This window comes from Corvus kubaryi, unplaced genomic scaffold (genome assembly GCF_017639235.1).
Source record: "Corvus kubaryi isolate FWS band 111438036 unplaced genomic scaffold, C.kubaryi_AGA036_p1.0 split3-37304, whole genome shotgun sequence".
Taxonomy (NCBI): domain Eukaryota; kingdom Metazoa; phylum Chordata; class Aves; order Passeriformes; family Corvidae; genus Corvus; species Corvus kubaryi.
Genome location: NW_024582087.1, coordinates 49,487 through 68,543, shown reverse-complemented (window position 1 = coordinate 68,543; position 19,057 = coordinate 49,487). Strand labels below are relative to the sequence as shown.

The 19,057-nt window shown below is 58.5% G+C and overlaps 1 protein-coding gene across 3 annotated transcripts; it reads right to left on the bottom strand.

Annotated features, from left to right (window-relative positions):
• Window positions 1-510: 510 nt before the first annotated feature.
• Window positions 511-18,259, bottom strand: ASAP3 (ArfGAP with SH3 domain, ankyrin repeat and PH domain 3). Of its 3 annotated transcripts, none has more exons than XM_042015451.1 (26): window positions 18,047-18,259; window positions 14,083-14,155; window positions 13,381-13,526; window positions 11,790-11,864; window positions 11,456-11,505; window positions 11,072-11,198; window positions 8,971-9,056; window positions 8,112-8,187; window positions 7,895-7,981; window positions 7,526-7,635; window positions 7,205-7,274; window positions 6,534-6,621; window positions 5,956-6,004; window positions 5,680-5,867; window positions 5,432-5,565; window positions 4,940-5,034; window positions 4,492-4,672; window positions 4,033-4,118; window positions 3,806-3,921; window positions 3,650-3,717; window positions 3,376-3,483; window positions 3,012-3,255; window positions 2,651-2,924; window positions 2,021-2,165; window positions 1,749-1,871; window positions 511-1,472 (listed from the first exon to the last, which is right to left on the bottom strand). In XM_042015451.1, exons 1-26 carry the CDS (start codon window positions 18,167-18,169, stop codon window positions 1,398-1,400), a joined length of 2,997 nt encoding a protein of 998 aa, XP_041871385.1. In that variant the 5' UTR covers window positions 18,170-18,259; the 3' UTR covers window positions 511-1,397. The 3 variants fall into 3 exon arrangements, with proteins under 3 accessions (XP_041871385.1, XP_041871383.1, XP_041871384.1); XM_042015449.1 differs by having other exon boundaries at window positions 3,012-3,183; window positions 18,047-18,225; XM_042015450.1 differs by lacking the exons at window positions 14,083-14,155; window positions 18,047-18,259 and having other exon boundaries at window positions 8,971-9,075; window positions 13,381-13,404.
• Between the last annotated feature and the right edge of the window lie 798 nt (window positions 18,260-19,057).

The following is a 19,057-nucleotide window of genomic DNA, read 5'->3' as shown; positions in this document are numbered from 1 at the left end:
CCTGGTCTAGTGGAAGGTGTTCCCACTACGGCAGGGGATGGAAGGAATGATCTTTAAGGCCCCTTCCAACATTCCATGATTGTGCGATGACAAATGACATGCCAACATGTCCTGCAGTCTTTGAAGCACAGCAGAGCCTTGCTGGCTGATGGTGTGCCTGCCTGAGGTGGGAGCCAGGAGCCCCTCAGGCCTGGCTGGATGGGCAGCAATGGGGCACAGGCCAGTGGGATGTGTAGGTGACAACAACCTTGCCATTCTTGCTTGTCCCTGCTCCAGCACCCAAAAGGGGTGGCTGTAGGACAAGCATCCTGCTCTGGATCCATCCCAGCACACTGGGAAGATGCCCATGTACCAGCCCAGCCCCACATGGCTGCCCCAAGGGTGATCACAGATGCCAGTGACTGGGAGCCTCAGGGACACAAAGCAGCAGCATCACCATGCTGCAGACTGCCAGGGGCTGTGGGCTGGGTCCCAGGGCAGGGGCTGTGCCCCCCACACACTCCCAGGTGCTTAAAAAAATGATGGTTTATTATAAATTGGAGACAGAAAACATTAAAAAAAGGACTTTTTTGAGATGAAACATTTGACACAGAAATGAGAGGGGTAAGTTGAGGGGGTATAGAGGCAGGCGAGTCACAAAGGACACTGGTACAGGCATATGCTGGTCCTAGAAAAAGCTGCAAAAGCCCATCTGAGAGCCCCGCCCAGTGCCGGGGCGGCGATCCAGCACCCATCCCAGATGAAGGACGTGGCAGGGGCCCTGTGGTACCACCTGAAACATCCATCCCCTTCCAAATCAGGGAATGGCATTTTGATACCAGTTTTGGAGAAGCTTTGGAGCATCCCCAAGCCCCACCAGTCCAGGCCGCTCCTGGAAGCCAGGGTGGGGGATGGACACAAACACACCCCACTCCCCCCCCGCCCCCCCATTTCTTGCCTATCCCAAAGGCTTCACAGTTGGGGTACAGAAGGAGGCTGGGGGTCCATGGCTGCCCCCAGGATGAGGAGGATGCTTCATGACTACCTGGCAGAGGGTAGGGGACACCGAATACAGCTCCCCCATCCCAAATTCCTTGCAGAGAAGGAAGAAGAAAACCCAAGGGATGGGCAGAGTCCACAGGAAGGACAGAAGAGCAGTGGGAGCAGGGGCTGGCACAGAAACCTCAGCCCACCAGTGCAGCGAGCATGTCTGTTCTCTGCCCCTCAGCTCCCCACCGCCACCATCCATGGATGGTTTTCCCAATGCAGGGGGTCTCTGGGCCCCCTTGGAGAGCAGTGGTCCCATGCCAGGATCCTGGGCACATGTCCCTTGTGGCCTGGCTCTAGCAAGTCCCCAGCAGGGAGCTGCCTCTAGTCCCAGCCAATGGGACAGTGACAAATGGGCCACCCCCACCCGGTCAGTCTTGCAAGAGGTGGACGAAGCTGGCAGGGAAGACGCCGGTGCGGGAGCCATCGCCCTCGATGAAGCCGACCTGGGGGTGCAGAAAGAGGGTTCAGGAGGGTGGGAGTCTTATCTTGAGATATCAGCCCCAAAACTTCTCCCCTGCCCAATTCCAACAGGGACTTAGAGAGGCAAAGCTGTGGTGACACATCAGTGGAGCCCTCCCAGCTGTCCTCCATGCACACATGGGGCAAGAGTCCCCCATCCATGCCCCCCCAGAAGAACTCAGCCTCCTTCAGAAGAGAACCGGAGTGGGAAAAGGACCAGGATTTGGATCCCAGCACCTGTCCGTGCCATGGTGACTCACCCAGATCTGCTCGTCCTCCTCTCGTGTCACCACGATGACCTCCCCCTTGGAGAAGGTCAGATCTCGCGCCTTGTCCCCCTTGCAGTCAGCCACTGCTTTCACCCGCTTCTGCCTCCCCTTGGCCTGAAATGGGATGAAAAGGGGGTGACAGAACCCCCCAAGGCCACCCAAAGGGCAGCAACAGGGATACAACCCCCGATCATTCCGTCTGCCACCCCATGATAAGAGGAGCTGGGATGCTTGGGGATGCAGAGAGGAGGATTTGCACCTACCGGAGCAAATCTCCTGGGCATGGGCACAGGGGGCACCTTGCTGAGAGCAGGGTCCTCGGGGCCACCAGGGCTCTGGGGGGACCCGGCCAACCCCACTTTGCCCACCATGCCGCTGATGCGCCGGTACGAGCGGGTGCTCTCTGAGCTGTGGGTGACATGGGGAACAGTGTCACCCCCCTCTGCAGGTGCCTTCCTCCGCCCTGTCCTCCTTCCTGCGAGGTCTCGGGGGGTCAGGGCTTCCTCCATGGGACCTGGATCCCACCCACAGCCCCCGGATGCTGACGGAAAAGGTCCCCAGCACCCAAACTCCCTCAAATGAGCCCATCCCACCACAGTTTCCCCAAGAAAGAAAAAATATATATGGTAACTTGCAGAGGATCTTGGTGTCCTCCCAAATAATCTGCATCATTATCTCCAAGGACAACCCAGCATCCCCTCAGCTGCCCTTGTCTCCTCCTGCATCCCAGGGTCACCACCAACTTCTCTGGAGACCCCAGAGGGTGGGGACCCCTTTGCTCCACAGGGATTCCCCATGCCCGTGGGGGTGGCAGGGGTTGAAGCCAACCCACCAGCACCATGCAATGGCCCCCCAACACCAAGTGCAACCCCTGTCTGGAGCAGGGTCCCTACCTGAACTTGACAGGGGGGATGTCGGGGGCCAGGTTGCCTGGCAGGAGCTGCCCGGGTGGGGGACTCAGCTCTGGCCCCCGCCGACTGCTGCTAGTGTCCGTCTCGGAGCGGGTCTCCCAGTACGCTGCCCGCTGGCTCTCAGTGGGGCTGCAGGTGCTGGGGGTGCCATCCAGGGCACCCGTGCTGCTGGCACAAGGCAGGCTGCGTGGTGCCAGTGCCTCTGTTGCCCCAGAGAAGTGGGGCTCTGACGCCTGCCGGGGCAGTTCAGGGCGCTCTGGGGGAACACATGCAATGGGGACAATAAACTTGGTCTTCAGGGGAAGGCACAGCCCCACCATGATGACCCCCCACTCCGGCTTACCGGTGGGGCTGTGGCTGGGTTTGGGGCGAGAGCTACCCCGCGTAGGGTTTTTGAGGGGCAACGGCGGGGGGATCTCCTCGCTGTGGGCCCGGCGGGGTGCAGGGCGTGAGGGCACCAGGATGCTCTCGTAGGTCTTGTTGGTGATGTCCATCCCCATGCAGCTCCAGCGGGTCTGGGGGCAGGCGGGCAGTGGGTTGGCGGGCAGTGGTGACGTGCCCTTGAAGGAGCGCTGGAGGGGGCTCACCTGGGGGTACACACACAGCTCCAGGGATGTCCCGCTGCCACCAGCCCCCCAAAAGGGTCTGCACTCTCCCAGCCCCCTCACTGGGGATGTGGAGGGCCCCCACCACCATCCCACAGGTACCTTCTCCTCCAGCTCATCCTCGCTGTCATAGGGGAACTCTGATGGGGGCTCCCAGTCATAATCCACATGGATTTGCAGGGAGAGCTTCCCTGCTTGCACCTGCTCCAGCTGCCAGAGGGATGGGGCAGGTCAGCGGAATCTCAGGATGGGGCAGCCCATAGGGCACTGGAGGGACACATCCCAGAAGCCCCCCACCTTCATGCCAGCCCTCCTCAGGCGCTTTGGTCCCCTCTCCCCATGCTGAGCTTCTCTCCCATTCCTCCATCCCACTTACCAGCTCCTCACACTCACTGTGCTTCAGCCTCCTCGCCACGTCCAGAGCCGTCTCGCCTGCCGTGTTCACTGCCCAAGGGACAAAAGGGGGAAAAATCCAGGTTTCAGCCCTACCATCCCACCGAAGAACACCAAAACCCCCATCCCAACCTCACACCTATGGTGAAGGCAGCTTTGCCCTTCAGGAGCAGCTTGAGGCAGTTGGGCTGGTTGTAGAGCGCACCATAGTGCAAGGCCGTGTTCCCGTCCTGTGTCACCCGGTCCAGTGTTCCCCTGTGCAAGGCCAACAGCAGGAAAGTCAAGGCTCGAGAACACACAAGCATCTTGTACATTCCTCCCGTGAGGGAGAGGGGCAGGGAACACCGGGAGCACTTGGGGACACACCCATTCTGGATGATGAAGTCCACCAAGGGAAGGGATGATCTGTCGGCATGGCGCACGGCCACGTGCAGTGCCAGCTCGCCTGCATCCTGCCAAGAGATGGGAGGGAGAGATGACCCTGAGAATGCTCATCTTCCTCAGGAAGAAGTGAAAAGAAGTACCAGATCCAAGAATGCTCATCTTCCTCTCTGAATGGAGAGAAAAGGAGTGCTGGACACATGTATGCTCATCTCCCCCGAGATGGAAGGGAAAGGAGAGCTGAACCCAAGGATGCTTCATCTCCCAAGATATGGAAGGGAGAGGAGAGCTGGCCTCAACAATGCTTCATCTTCTACAAGTAGGAGAGAAGAAAGCTGGACCTGAGGATGCTCATCTTCCCACCAGCACACCCCTGCCCAAACCCCAGGAAAACCCTGAGCACAGGCACCCAGAGAGGGAAAATCCATTCCCTGCAGGGCTCACCTGACCCTCAGGGCTGGCCAGGGGCTTGGTCAGGTCATGCCCCTCGGCAAAGGCCTGGAGAAGGGCCAAGAGGTCACGGGCTCGAATGGCTTCCCAGAGGCTGTGGGGGTTGTCCCGGCCGCTTTTCTGCACGTAGCGTCGCTCCATGTACTTGGCCATGATATATTCCTTGCGTGCAGCCCTGCCGGAAGGGGGGCTTGGATGGGCATGGAGCTGAGGGGTGGAGCCCTGTGCTCCTGCCTCCTCCTCAAGCCTCAGGATCAAGGGTAAACCTCCAAAGAGGTGCAGATCCCCACCACAATCTGGCAGTGACACCAGGATGCCTCATCCCAGGGCTGTCTTAGAGCCTATGGGCAGTGGCAGCATGGGGACAAGGACAGGGCACACACCATGCACTCCAATTCCGCCTCCTCCTCTTCTTCCCAGCACACCCAAGTCCCCGACTCACATATTACTGCTGGCCAAGGGCTTGGGACAGTCCTGTGTGGGTAGCGTGGCCTCCATGATCTCATTGAAGCGAGTGTTCCCGATGCTAACAGCCAGCTAGGGAGAGAGAACAGAGAGACACGAGCCCTCCACACTCACCCTGCTCCAGCCAGATCCCATCCCAGAAGGAAGGAATCCATTGGATCCACCCAGGACTTTCCCAGAGCAGCATCTCTGCCAGGATGATGCTCTCTTGGGGCAAGGGAAATCTGTTTTAGGAGGGAGAAAATCCTGCGGAGCTGCCAGCAGCCCCCTGCTCAGCAAATGGCTTTGCAGAGCCTCCCTTGCCCAGATCACTGTGCTGGGGAAACTGAGGCAAGTTTGCGAGCCCTGGAGCAAACTGGAGACAGATGGGATGGAGGAGAAGGAATGAACCCTGTGTCCCAGGAGGTTTGGGAGATGCAGAGGGTGATTCCCGGGGCCAGGAGACCTCCAGACTCAGGGAGCAGCTTACCAGCAGCTCAGAGGTGCTGAGAACATCCAGAGTGAGGGACTGGATACGGGAATAATGCACACCCAGCTCCCGATGGATACCCGAGCACTCGATGCACGTCAGGATGCCAAGGTTGGTAGAGAGCCATGTGGGATCTGCAGTGGGAGCGGCGAGGGCCTCAGCACCACACCCAGCCTCCCAAGATGCTGTGACCCCCATGACAGCTGACCCACACCCAGGGCAGGGGGACACCCCAGGCCGTAACATACCTGGGGCGCCACAGTCACAGCACTGCTTGTTTCCTGGCATGTTCTTCACCTCGCTGATGACCAACCTGGTGAGCTCCTGCACGCTGCCGTCCACCCCGGTGCCTGCCGCCGCCCCGCCACCGCCCCCATCCCCCTTGAAGGCATTGCTCAGGGCTTCGTCCTTGCTGTTCTGCAGCACTGAGACCCACCTGGGCAGGACGGAGGAGGAAGAGGAGGATGGGGAAGGCAGAGCAGGATCTGGCACGTCAAGGAGGAGGGATGGGCTGTGGCACTTACACAACACACTCCTGCTCATCCTCCGCTTGGAAGTGATACGTCCTGTTGTCTGCAGGGATGGGGAGAGGGGAGAGAAGGTGAAAGGGGAGAAGCTGTGTCTGCAACATCCCTTGAATTGTTCAAGCCAGCTTGGACAGAGCTTGGAGCAATCTGGTCTAGTGGAAGGTGTCCCTGCCCATGGTGGGGGGGTGGAGCAAGACAATCTTTAAGGTTGCTTCCAACCCAAACCATTCTAGTGTTCTATGATCTAGGGATGCCCAGGACAGCAGGAATCAGCTGAAATCTCTTCAAAGGAGCTGCTTAATTCCAAGTTAAATCACTGCGCATCACTCTTCCATCACCTGAGCCTTGTCACACCCTCTTTTTGTCTCAGCTTTCTAGATCCCCTTGGAGAGATCAGTCCTTCATCTGCAAAGACAGCCAGGAAGACACCCAGAACAAGACTAAAAGCATTTCAAGAGGGTGCCAAAGTGTTTCAGAGGGAAAACCCACTCCAAAAAGGGAGAGGTCCCACCACAGCCTCCACCTCCAGGTCAAACACCTCACCCCAGCCACAGCACCTCGCCGCAGGCACTCACGTGTCACCAGGTCAAAGCATTTCTTCTCCTCGGCATGGGGCCGCACCTGGCAGGTGAGAAGGTTCAGCTTCACAGGGGGACGGTTTATCTGCAGGGTGAGAGGACCGACGTGGGTTAAAGGACCAGGAAGGGATGGGATGGGCATCACCCTCTCCAATGGAAACTGTGGTGGTACAACCACCACCGCAGATGGTTTCTCTTGGGATAACCATGCAAATCAGACCCTGTAACGATTGAGACATCCCATCTCTTCCCACAGGACCCTGTCTGACCCATTTTAGAAGAACAGGAACACTTTGCAGGAGATCATGGATCCAAGATGTCCCTCTGTTCCTGCTGCAGTTTCCAGCCTCCAACACCAGGGGGCATCCCTCTCCTCCCAACCAGCCCCATCCCCTTTGGGCTTGTCTGGACCCTCATCATCCATCTCACTGCCCCAACCAAGCCCACCCTCCTCTCCCATGGACCCCTATCAGACATGGGGGACCTCCTTTGGACCCCTGTCAGACATGGGGGGCCTTCTTTAGACCATCCAGTCCCATCCTGTATTGAATTTTAAGCCAGGCAGATTTGTGACCACTTTGGGCAAAACTAAACCTGAAATCCAATGGACACCAAGTCCCAAAGGGTGCACAAAGAAAGGTCAGGGCTGCAGCCCCCACGGTCCCCACCGTGCTGTGGGAGATGGTCAGGCAGCCATACTTCACACCACACTTCCTCTTCTGCCACACTTTGCGGATCCTGAGAAGGAGGAAGAGGAGGAGTGAGGATTGCACAGCTGCCATCACCCACATCCACATCCCAAACCAGCCATGGCAGCCCTCAGCAGAGGCCTCATGGTGTTCTGGACATGGGGTTTTGCTTTCTCTAACTGACAGAACGCTAAATGTCCTGTGAGCTGGATTCCAGCTCTGGGGCCTCCCATGAGCATTAACATTAACATGAGCATTGGGTTGAAGCCGGGAGCTCTCCAGGATAACTCTCATCCTCACCCATCGCTCTTCTTGTACAGGAATCCTGACTTCTCCGACCCGTACTGCTTGTTGCCTTGGTGCTGGTGGATACTGTAGCCACTACCAGAGTTCTTCCTGCTCAAGTTTTCCTGAAAAAAGACAATTAAAAAGCAAAGTGAGAGGCACAGAGGCGGTTGCTGCCCCAAGCGACCTTGTCCTTACGTGGGTGCCGTGTGCCTGGCAGGATGCCAGACACCCCCATGCCCTCACAGCATCCAAACGTCACCAGGTCCCTGGAGAGGTTAACACAGCTATCCTCTCCCTTCTGCTCCCCATCCCCGAACTAACCCTAGGGGACCCTCCCCATGCTCCTTCTCAGCTCTACCCTGCCCATCCTGGGGGTCTCACCTCCTTGTTCTCCAGCTGCAGGAGGTTGCGGAGGGAGTCGCGGGTCTGCGTGAGCTGCTTCACCTCCTCCTCCTGTGCTTGGTGGAGCTGGAAAGGGAGCAGCTGCCCTCAGTGCTGCGCTGAGCGCAGGTGTTCTCAGGGGCTGGCACGGGGACAGGGGGGTGGCACCCTGGGAGACATGTCTGAGGGGCATTGGATGGCAGTGTGAAGGCCTTACCGCGTGGAGGGACACAGCGAGCTTCTCAATGAAGGGGTAGAGGTTCTGGGCAGCCTTCCAGCCGTCTTGGAAGAAACTGGGTGTTTGTTGAGGGTGATTAAGATGCAGATGGGGAGGATGGAGGAAAAAAGAGGGGTTTTAGAGAAAATGTGGCAGGAGATCATGGCGATCCCCTCCCTGGAAAGCTGCGCTTGCTTTGTGGCTCCCTGGCTACGGGGATCTGGAGAGAGCGCAGCAAAGGCCAAGCCCAGCCCATGGGGTCTGGATACCCCAAGTATTTGGGGAGTTTGGGATGCAGGATTGGCCTCTTGTTCAATCCCAGCTCAACTCACTGGGGAGCAGTGCTGCCAAAAGCTGCAATCTGGGGGGTCCCTGGGTCACAGGCCCAGTCAAAGACATGCTTTTAACCAGAGTGACTGTCTCAACCTGCCTCTGTTTCCCCACTTGAGAGCTGGAGGAGATGATGACTCCCACACACTGCTATTCCAGCCTCACGGAGCAACGGGAAAGACAAGGGGATGGTGATCCTCACTCCAAACACCCTTGTTACGAGCCCCATGGCTAATGCCAGAGCTGCTCAGCTGAGCTCATCCCTGGAAATCCATCCAGAAACCAAATCATCAGATATATCTCAAGCCAGTGTCCCTCCCCTAGCCCCATGGACACATTTACAGCTCCTCTAGCCAACAAAGCACATTTCAACTCCCCAGAGAAAACTGGAAAGTGATGGGCTCTGCCCAGTATCTCCATCAACAGCTTCATGGATCTGGGATGAGAGTAGAAGACCCCAGACCCTCGTGTCACCCACGGGTGACAACCAGCCCCAGGGATGAACCATCTTGACCAAGGTGGCACCTACTTGTGCTGAGCGTGGAAAAACTTGATGAGGCTCTGCAGGACATCTGGTCCCTGCTTCATCTGAGACTCGCTGGCTTTTAGCAGGTACTGGAGGGGGAGAAGACACCTGGTTAGGTGACAAGAGACAAGGACCAATTGAAAATATCCCAGAGGAAAGAGCAAAAGCCTGCCCAGCGCTTGCTTCCTTTCCCAGCACGGGGAGGAAAGTTAAAACACTGGCTGGGTTTCAAGAAGTCGAGTCATGATGTTGGATCTGAAGGCAGCTCGCTGGGGACCACCCTCAAAAAACCTGGCTCTGGAAGTCCTCCAAGACCTGGAAAGTTCAAGGACTGAGGCAGGCCTCCAGGATTTCCAGCCAAGCATGCTCCTCCTGCTGCTCATTACTTCTGGAGTTAATAAATAACCGAAACTCCAAGGCAGCTTGTGAAGGAAAAAAAAAAGCACAACAAAAAAGGCCAAATGTTTTTTAAGAGATGGCCCTTTTATTCCCAAAAAACCAGATTCTAAGAAGTGAGCACCTGCAGCACACCAGCACCGGAGGTCTGCTGAGATGCCCCGTGGGATGGGGAATTTCAGCTTTATGCATCAAACCCATCCATCAGCTGCAGGCAGGGAAGGATAGACACAGAGCCTCGCTCACCCTAAGCAAAATAAGGAGGGGAAGAGTTTTCCCCCTGCAAGCTCCTCTCCAGCTGCTGGAATGGTATTGAGTGGGGAGTGAGGGAAGGGGGGAAGCAGCCCTGAGCTCTGGGGGCTTTCCAGGGTGGAACAGAGCTCCTGGAATGGAGTCTTCCCATGCCCCAGGCACTCTGGACACCCTGAGGGGTCAGTGGGCTGGGGAGGGTTGTTAAACTGCTCCGTGCAAGCTGGAGATGCCAAGTCAATGTCAGGGAGCACGACTGTACCCCTGAACCATGTCCCACCTAGAAAAGGCCACATGTGCCTGGCTCGCATGGGATGTCCCTGCCCTGCCACCCACATCCCACAGTGACAGTGGCAGCAGAGTGTCCCAGCCAGTGCTGGCTGGGACCCATGAACAAAGGGATGCTCCCAGCACCCCATGGCCCACGTCCGACTGCTCCCATAGCCCTGAGGGTGTGAGATGGCCCACGACGGGGAGACCCAACCACCCAATGGGGTCAAACAGGACCCTGCTCCCAGCCCAGGAAGCAGCAAAACCCACTTTCCTAGAAACTCATGTGCATCACATGGCCCCCAGCTCCCCAGAAGGACTGTCCCCCCCGTTTCCAGGGTCAGCAGCAGCTCTCATGCATGCAGAAACACGGGTGCACATGCCCTGCTCCAGCTCCCACCTCTCCATGTGCTGTGGAGCTATTCAAGGGAGTGACTCATCTGGCTGGGTCCCAGCTCTGAGGCAGGCGCAGCCTCCTCCCCAGAACCCCTGTTCTTTGCTGGGCGGGCATGGGGCAGCACCGGGATCTGGCCGTAGGGAACATGGGAGACCTCTGCAACAACCCACTATGGACTTGTTCCCTGCTCTGTCACCCTTGAGGTGTATGAGGCTGCTGAGTGTCTGGAGCCAGGACAGCTGGGCTCCTCCTTGCTGTAGGGCTCTGAAATTGAGTCTCCGTCCTTCGCTTATTCCCACGTCACCTCCTGAGCATGGACTGCAAGGACCCAGAACTGCCAAGGATCTGGGGTGACTCGTGACCCCCTCACCAAAGCCAGGAGCAGTTTTGAGGATGGGGGAAAACCACAAAGCCAGCCTCAGGGATGTTAGCCAAAAAGCTCACTTTTTACCCAAACGCCACCCAAGGAAGGGGTAGGAGCGGGGCTGGGGGCACATGGCAGGAACCCCCAGGCCACCATTGTGGGGCACCATGGGTGTCATTTGGAGCCGCATCCCACAGGGCCCGCAATATGGGGATGGGATGGGGATCCCTGAGCTGGGACCATGCAGGGACACAATGGGATGGGGACAGGCAAGGGTCCTCCACAGCACACAGGTGGGGCTGCTTCGGTGTTGAATATGGGGACAGGCTCCGATGCCCTACACAACTTTCAGCAGAGCGGTCCCCCACGTCCCCCTGGGACTCAGTTCCGGGGGGAACAGTCCCCGATCCCCCTGGCACAGCCCTCACCTCGCACATGTGGAGCTGGAAGAGCCGCCGCTCCTTCTGCATGTCCTCGGCCACCTCCGTGGCTGCTGGCTCGGCCTGGATGACCCCAGCCAAGCGGGCTCGCTCCTTCTCCTTCTCCATCTTCCCCCTGTGGAATGGGATGGCGGCGGGTTGGGACCTTGCTCTGAGGGGTGTCCCATGTGGGAGGCTACGGTGGGGATGGGATCAGGAACAACATCTGCAGGCCCTCTCCAGCCCCTCTCCCTTTCCCCTTTGGGAAAAGCTGGACCAGAACCCGCCCCATGACAAACTGGCACCATCAGTGCCCGGCTCCACCCCGGGGACAAAACACCTTTGTGCAGAGTGGAATTAAGTAGATTTTGCCAGAGGCAGCATGTTCCTTACACTTTGGTCTCATAATCCTTCCAGGCCTTTTCAATCTGCTTCTTTGAATCCTGTGGCAAAGGAAAGAGGGGGTGGCAGCTGTCAGGGAAAGCGAAAGAGCCAGTGGCACTGAAGGGGCCGAGAGTCTTGCTCTGCATTGCTGCACCCCTTGGGGGTGAGGGGTGTCCCTATCAGGTCTTCACCCCTTATTTCTGTCACTCCCAACCCTCACTGCTTCCTTCCAGCCCCTGGTACTGGCTCCTTCCTTCTCCTGGCCACAGGCATGAGCTGAGTACATACCAGGGGTCTCGCTGCAGAACGTTGCCAAATGAGTGACCCTGGGAACAGGACTCACCAGGCGGCCATCCTTCAGCTGCCCCTTCAACAGGCTGTCCAGGGGGAAGGACACGATGTTATTCAGGTTCTGCACCTGTAGAAGGTAGAGATAGGGTCACCCCATGGTGGGGGAAGTCAGGAAGCTGGAGCTCCAGGTCCTTCTCAGTGTCAGGGACCTCCCCCCAACTCTATCACTGCCCCAGGAAGGGTTAAAGAGGCTGGAAGTAGGGCTGAATCCAGGCTCCTGGCAGAGGGCAGGCTGCGGCTTGTTGGAGCTGGCTGCAAGATGTCTGACAAATGTGGCCCTTCCCACAAACCACATCAGCACTACAGCTGCCAAAACCAAAGCTATCTCCCTCCACTGGCACTTCGTCCCTATCCCCACCCCTGTCCCCAGCACCCAGCGACACGACCAGCCCCTCCACGGTCCTGTGATACAAAGAGCTCACCCATGTCAAAGGGGCTTCCCAAAAGGGGCTTCCCAAAATGTCTCCCTTTGCTGGGGTTTGGGGACAGCAACGCAGCCACCACCATCCCTACCAGTGTTGGGCAGGGGTCCATGAGGTGGGGACATGGGAGGCCACTGCTGTCCTGGCATCCCTCCGTGCACCCCATGGAGCAGCACCCCATTTTAGAGCTGTGAGAACAGCTCCAGCACCCCCATGGGACCTCCCCAGTGCACCCAGATTTCTTTTAAAGGGTTTTAGTCCTCCGCAGCACCTGGAAAGAAACCCAGCCCCAGGGCACAGGACCACCCCCAAACCAGGGATAATGGGACAGCACCAGGGAGACTCTAGGAGGGGAAAAACAGCTTTTTGGATCTGGTTGAGGGTCTTGGCACAGAACCTCACTCAGCAGCATGGGGGGCAGGAGGTGGGGACCCTCAGAGCTGTCCAACTCCTCCATCAGGACAGTTCTGCAGAGCCCTACTGGAGCACAGGAGTCCAGCAGGCTATGACAGCCAGGATGGGGAAGGGGAGGAGCAGGGAGGCCCAGATTGGGGTAACTGGAAGAGGAAGACGCCAAAAATCTGAAATTCTTGCTGGGGGAAGGGCAGCAGAAATCAATTTCCTCCTTAAGCAGAGACAGGGGCCAAAAACACCCTTTGGAGAGGGGGATTTGAAAGTGAACAAAGAGGGGGCCACATGGGACCGCCCAGGGACTTGCTGCTGGGCATGCATGGACCCAGCTCCATTCATGAGCTGAGTTTTCCATCTGAGCCATTCGTGGCTCGGCTCACAGCTGCCTCTGCCTGCTCCCCATGGCCCCACTGTGCAGCCCAGCGTGGCTTTGATTTACTCTTGGCAAGCGAGATCAGAGATGCAATTGATGTGAGAAAAAAACAGAAAGCGAGAAAAAAGGGAAAAAATGAAAATAGCAGCCCCAGCTTCCCATCAGATCCCAGTGTCAATGGCCTCAGGGAGCTGGGAGCAAGCTATAAATCTAGTAACGGGGGTATCAGATGGTCTGAGAGCACTGGGAATGTGTCTCTGAGCCCAGGGTGGGAGGTAGGAATTGCTGCATGTGATGGAGGGCAGCTAAACTGGAAGGAGGAGAGCTGCACTGGTTGGTGGGGGATTCCAAATCCAAGTAGATTTGGGACAGCATACCAGGTTCTTGAAGAGTGCAGTGACCTCGCGGGTGAAGACGGCCAGGTTTAGGAAGCCGGTGGAGAGCTCATGGTTGTTCTGGGAGAGGTGGTTGTTGCCAAAGTTCTCCAGGGCCTCGCTATACTGCTCCTCGTTCTCCACGTGGCCTGTATGGGGACACACCGGAGAGGGACACGGGGTCATGGCCATGACACATCATGGTCACACCGTGAGCTCCCACCATCTCTCCATCCCTTTGTAACAGAGCTGGGCTGATCCTGATGCAGGACAGCAGCAGTGTCCCAAAACAACCTCCCTAAGGTTCTCGATTTTCTTTTTTATATATATTTCAGACAGTTTTTGGCATCTAAGTACATTGCTAGGTCACATCATGAGGTCCCATCAGCAGCCAGCGCCCACCTCCCCATCCCTCTGTAGCAAAGCTGGGCTGATCCTGCGGCAGGACAGCACTGGAATGTCCAAAACAACCTTCCTAAGGCTCTCCATTTCCCTTTTTATATCATTTTAAGACAATTTTTGGCACCTTAGCATGTTGCCCAGCTGGCTGGCTGGTAGCACCCAAGTAGCAAGCAGCCCCAGGCTCACCAGCACCCTTGGCCACCCTGCTACCCGTGTGACCATTGTTGGTGGAAGATGGGACCATCACAACCCCCCCAGCCCCATGCTCTGCGAATGCCCATCACCTCCCAGAGCCCAACTCACTGAGCCCAGAGATGTGAATAGCTTTCACATATTTCCTGATCCTCTGGAGCACAGCTTGGTCCCCATCCAGGCTCTGCAAAAGCAAAGAGAGAAAACAAATGGAGTTCATTAGCCAAGCACGGCTGCCACTCCCCCAGCCCAGCTGGCCCTTGGAAAGGCTGCAGCTCTGCTGTGCAGATGTGTGGGGCAGCATCCAAGCTCCCAGGCCTGGGAAAGGAGCTGCAGGCATCCTGGGGATGCTGGAGCCACAGCGTCCAGCCGGTCCCCTGCCAGGACTGTGGTCCCCGTGGCTTTGCTGCCAGGCAGGACTTTGGCTGGCCCCAGGGAGGAGGGTTTGAGCAAGACAGTAGCAGGAGGTGAGAGGCTCTTTGGATCCCAGCAGCTTCTATTAACCACAGAAAATGCCTCGCTGGCGCTTGCAGGGACTTTCAACAAGGGAGGGGTTGAAGCATCACGTAGCACATCAGCCCATCCCCATGGCTCAGAACCAGGCGTGATGTGTGAGGGTGCCCAGCTCCCCACAGAGCCAAAGATAGGACCCACCTCCTGCTGATGGGGACCTAAATCCCATAAACCCTTGTGCCGGTTGTGTGCTAAACCACAACAATCCCACAAGGAGGAATGTGGCTTTCAAAGCCCCCCCAGCTCATGCAGGGTCTTACCCATGGTCCCCAACACCATGAGCCTCCCTGCAGCCCCATGGGCCACATCCTGCTCTGGTTTAGAGCTCTTCCCATCCCCCCATCTCTTCCTACCTGTACAGCCCTGATTTGCCCACTGAGCACCACGACAAATTCTACCCCACCCAAGCACTACGACAAACTCAGCCCCACTCAACCCAAGGGCAGGGGGCTGGGGTGCTCCCAGCCCGAGGATCTGAGCACGCACCAGCCCCAGCATCAGGAAAGGGTTAAGGGTGGCTTGGCTGCAGGTACCAGAGCCATGATAACAGGCTGGAAATATTTAGAGGGCGTGAACAGCAAAAAAGGGCAGGGATGAAACCTCGGAGGAATTACAATAAAGAGACTCTCTCTCTGCTTGAGCTCTGTCGAAGGTTTTCAGGCTTATGTCAAGGCTGATTTCCTGACAGCAGGGTCAGCCTGGCTTCAGCACTGCTCTCCTCGTGGGATGGGATGCTGCCAGGATGAGCTGGCTGGGAGGGGACTGGGGCTGAGGTGGGAGCCAAACCCCCTGCTCAGGGGAGTCTTGCAATGCATCTACGGTGGGGAGAACGTAGGGGTGCACCAAAGCCCCCCACGGCCCTTCTCTGTGTCAAATCCAGGTGCACCAAACTCTCCAGAGCAGAGATATTCCCTGCCTCTGGGGGAAGCCAGGGCTGGATGTCTGGATGCTCCAGGCTTGCAACCCTGGCAGAATCTTGGGAAGGGGAAACTGAGGCAGCACGAGATGCTTTGAAAGCACCACTGGTCAAGTGTGGGAAGAAACTCCTTCAAGTGCCCAGGACAGAGCAGCTCATCCTGGTGCCAGCTCACAGCTGCAGGATGCAGAATGCAGGGCTGGTACAGAGCAGGGATGATCCAGGGAAGGACACAAGGGCTTTCAGGAAGGGGTCCACGAGTCGACCAGTGGGCACAGGGCAAGCAGAGACAAGTATGTGGGTGGTAAATGCAGAGAGAATCACTGTCCGGTGCTGCCTGCAGCTGCGTCCCCGATGTACCAGGCTGGCTGCCGGGAACAGGAGCCTTGGCTGCTCAGCAGCAGAAGGGCAGAGATGTCTGGAGCCCGCGGTGGCACCCATCATCCCCCGGGCCCAGCTCAAGGGCTTCTGGTCAGGGGGCAGCTGAGCACAACAGAGACAGGAGCAGGAGGAATTCCCCATGGGACGGAGGAAGGGATGAATGCACACCTGCACCACAGCTAGCCAGACTCGCAGCCTGGGGACCCCAGGCAGGATGCTCAATGGAGGCCATTCTTCTACCTTCCCCGCCGCTGCCAGCTTGTGCTATCCAGCAAAGGAGCCACCATGGGTGCCAGAGCCGGGGTGCCAAGCTGCCAGGCCAGGAGCAAGATGTGGCACTGCCCTGGTGACAGGGTGACCCGGGAGCTCATCTGCTGGCAGCCTCTGCCACGTCACCCTTCCCCAGCCCAGAGGTGCCCAGTCCCCTCTGACATGCGAGGATCATGCACTCCCCCTCTCCTCCAACAGCACCCAGCACCAACCACCAAGGGCTGGATTTGACCTTCCAAGCCCACTCCAGAGACCTCAGGTTCTGTCTCCACAGCAGCCCCAAGGATTCTGAAGTCACACAAACCCCGTGGGAGGGGAGAGCCCTCTTTAATCTCAGGAGGTAAACTGAGGCACACAGTAGCTCCGGCCAACATCAGGATGTCTCCTCAATGTTGAGCAGCAATCTCCAGTCCTTTCCCTGCTCGCTCCTGCCCCCAATTTGGGACCTGCTCCCACCTTGGGTGCGTGTGGCCATGCTCTGTCCCAGGGTCCTGATGAGATACAGTCATCCCTTCCCACCCAGCAGTCACTGACTGCTGCTAGTACGACTGGCATCCTTCGCTCCCTCCTGCTCGCCAAGCCACCACCCAGGACGTGGGGTGGTAACAGGAAAGACCATGGCTCGGTTTGGTCACAGAGTGTCTCTCCCATGCCCCAGTGATCCCCAAATCTGCCACTGATTATCCCCCTTGCCTCATGCTATCAACCCGTTGGGGCTCCAAGGATAGCGTGGAGCTGGTTTGGTTGGATTTCCCTCCTACCCTTGCGCTGGGACATAAGGATGCCAAAGGTCTGGCAGTGGTTTGGCCCCCTCCCCAGAGCCTCCAGTGGGATAGGGGGTTCAGCCCTGTGCCCTCCATGGCACATACAACAGCAGTCATGATTCCCAGCTCCGTCTCGTGCTTGCTGCAGCTTTACTAAGCCAATCCCAGAGACCCCCCCTGTCATTCCCAAGGGATGCGTCTCCCCCCCCATCCCTGCGTCCCTTAACCACAGCCTCTCCAAGCAGCCAAACAAAATTCCTGCTACTCCCTCCTGGCTGGAGCTGCCTCCCCCTTTCTGACTGGGAGGAAGATCCATGGCAGTGACCAGCATGTGCTGATGGGGACCAGGATGCTCCATGGTGTGTTCCCAGATTTCCAGGCCCAGGACACCCATCCCACTGCCCCCAGGTATCCCAGCAGCTCTGGCACCTGGGGCCCCCCCACTCCCTGCTAGCCCTGGCTCTCCTTCAAAGCCATTCCTGAGCTAAGAGGAGTTGGCAAAGGCCACAGGACCAGCTGGAAACTGCCTTTATTCCAGGCGTGAGAAGGGGGACGAAGGCACCCCACCACCTCCGCCCTTCCCATGAAAGCTGCCGAGGATTTTGGGGGGAGGCTAAAAATACTCCCCTGGCTTTAATCAAGGAGGAGACCCCCCAGGGACACCACATTCCATCGGGGCTGGCTCCAGCACAGGAGCTCGATAGTGGATGGAAACGTGGGGCTGATTCTCTGGGGACATGTCCTGGGCCCTGGGACAGGGGTGGTGTGCTGGTCCCGGTGGGAAAGAAGGATGCCCTGGCCCCGGGGAGGGATGCCTTGATCTCCAGAAGGGGCAGGTGGCGATGTCCTGGCCCTAGAAATAGGGAAATAGGCCGCCCTGGCTTCGGGGTCCTGGGGGGTATGTCCTGGCCCCGGGGGACACCAGGCTTTAAAGAAGCCTTTGCCCATTTCCACAGGCTTAGCCCCCCATAAAACCACGCTAGGGCTGCTCAGAAGATGCAAACGCCCCCCCCTCCCCCCACCCGAGGGTCCCAAACCACCCACTTAGGATGACCAGCGCAGTCTCGGGGTGAAAGGGTGGGCCTCAAAAAACAGAAGCCGGAGGGAGGCACAAGCACCAAGGGACTAGCACCTATTGGCGCAGAGGCGCTCCCAGGCGGGCTGCCCCGGCCCTTCCACCTTGGCTTCGCGGCGCACCCCCCCCCCCCCCCCCCCCCCCGGCCCCGCTCACCTCCTCCAGAGCCCCCACGGCCGCCCGGCACTTCTGCATCTTGGAAGCGAAGGCGGCGGCCGGGGAACTGAGATCCTCGCCGGTCACGGCCAAGAACTCGGCCACGCTGAGCTGCTCGGGCATGGTGCGGGGGGCAGGGGGGGCACCGGGAGGGGGCACCGGGAGGGGGCAGGGGGAGCGCGGGGGCCTCCCTTGCGGAGCGCCCCGGGGTGCCGGCTCGGCCCGGCTCGGCCCGGCTCGGCCCGGCTCGGCCCGGCTCAGCGCCCCGCGCCGCACCGGGAGCCGCTCCCGCCCCTCCGCCCCTCCGCCGTCACGCGGCGGCCCCGCCCGTCCCCGCGTTAAAGGCGAAGAGCCGCGGTACTCCCCCAGAGTAAGGGGACGTGGGGGGTGCGGGGGTTCCCCCGTGCTGTGGTAGGACGAAGGGAAAACCCTAGGGTCTGGTTGGATCTGCACCCCCAGCCTTGCCTCGGTACCTGGCACCCACCTTTTCCAGGCACCCAGCGTCTCCCTAACCCCAATACCCACATTCTCCAGGCACCAGCACGCCCCTGACGCCAACACCCACCTTTCCCAAGCACTCAGGGACCCCAGCACCCACCTCAGCCCGGAACCCACCTCAGCCCAGCATTCCAGTACCCACCTCTTCCAGGGACCCCCAGCAACCACCCCTCCCCATCTTGGTAGGAGATGGAGACACCCACAATGATGCCCAGTCCGCCCCAAACACCGGTTGAACTGGAGGTCACCCCCAGCCTGCCCTTCCTAGGACCCCGAGGGGACAATCCTTGGACAGGGGATAATTACTGGAGCCCTTGGCTTTTTGTCCCGCTGGAGGCGACCTCTTTGCTCCCTCTGCTGTCCCCTCATTCGTCCCACCTTTAAACGGAATTTGGTGCGCCATTCCTGCTTATTTGCTCTTCCCGGGGGATGAGGGAGCTTGGACACCCCAGGACCAAGCAATGAGGTTGAACAGACACTGAGTACGTCCCACTACAGGGCTGGGGCTGGTGA

Bases quoted from the DNA above. Each gene is read 5' to 3' on its own strand.
- ASAP3 (XM_042015451.1), bottom strand. From the start codon at position 18,169: ATGCCCGAGCAGCTCAGCGTGGCCGAGTTCTTGGCCGTGACCGGCGAG. The intron at 7,982-8,111 runs GTAAGGCCTTCA...CTCCCTTTCCAG, and splicing joins TCGCTGTGTCCCTCCACGCG to CTCCACCAAGCACAGGAGGA. The intron at 4,673-4,939 runs GTGAGTCGGGGA...CCCTTCCGGCAG, and splicing joins CCCTTGGCCAGCAGTAATAT to GGCTGCACGCAAGGAATATA.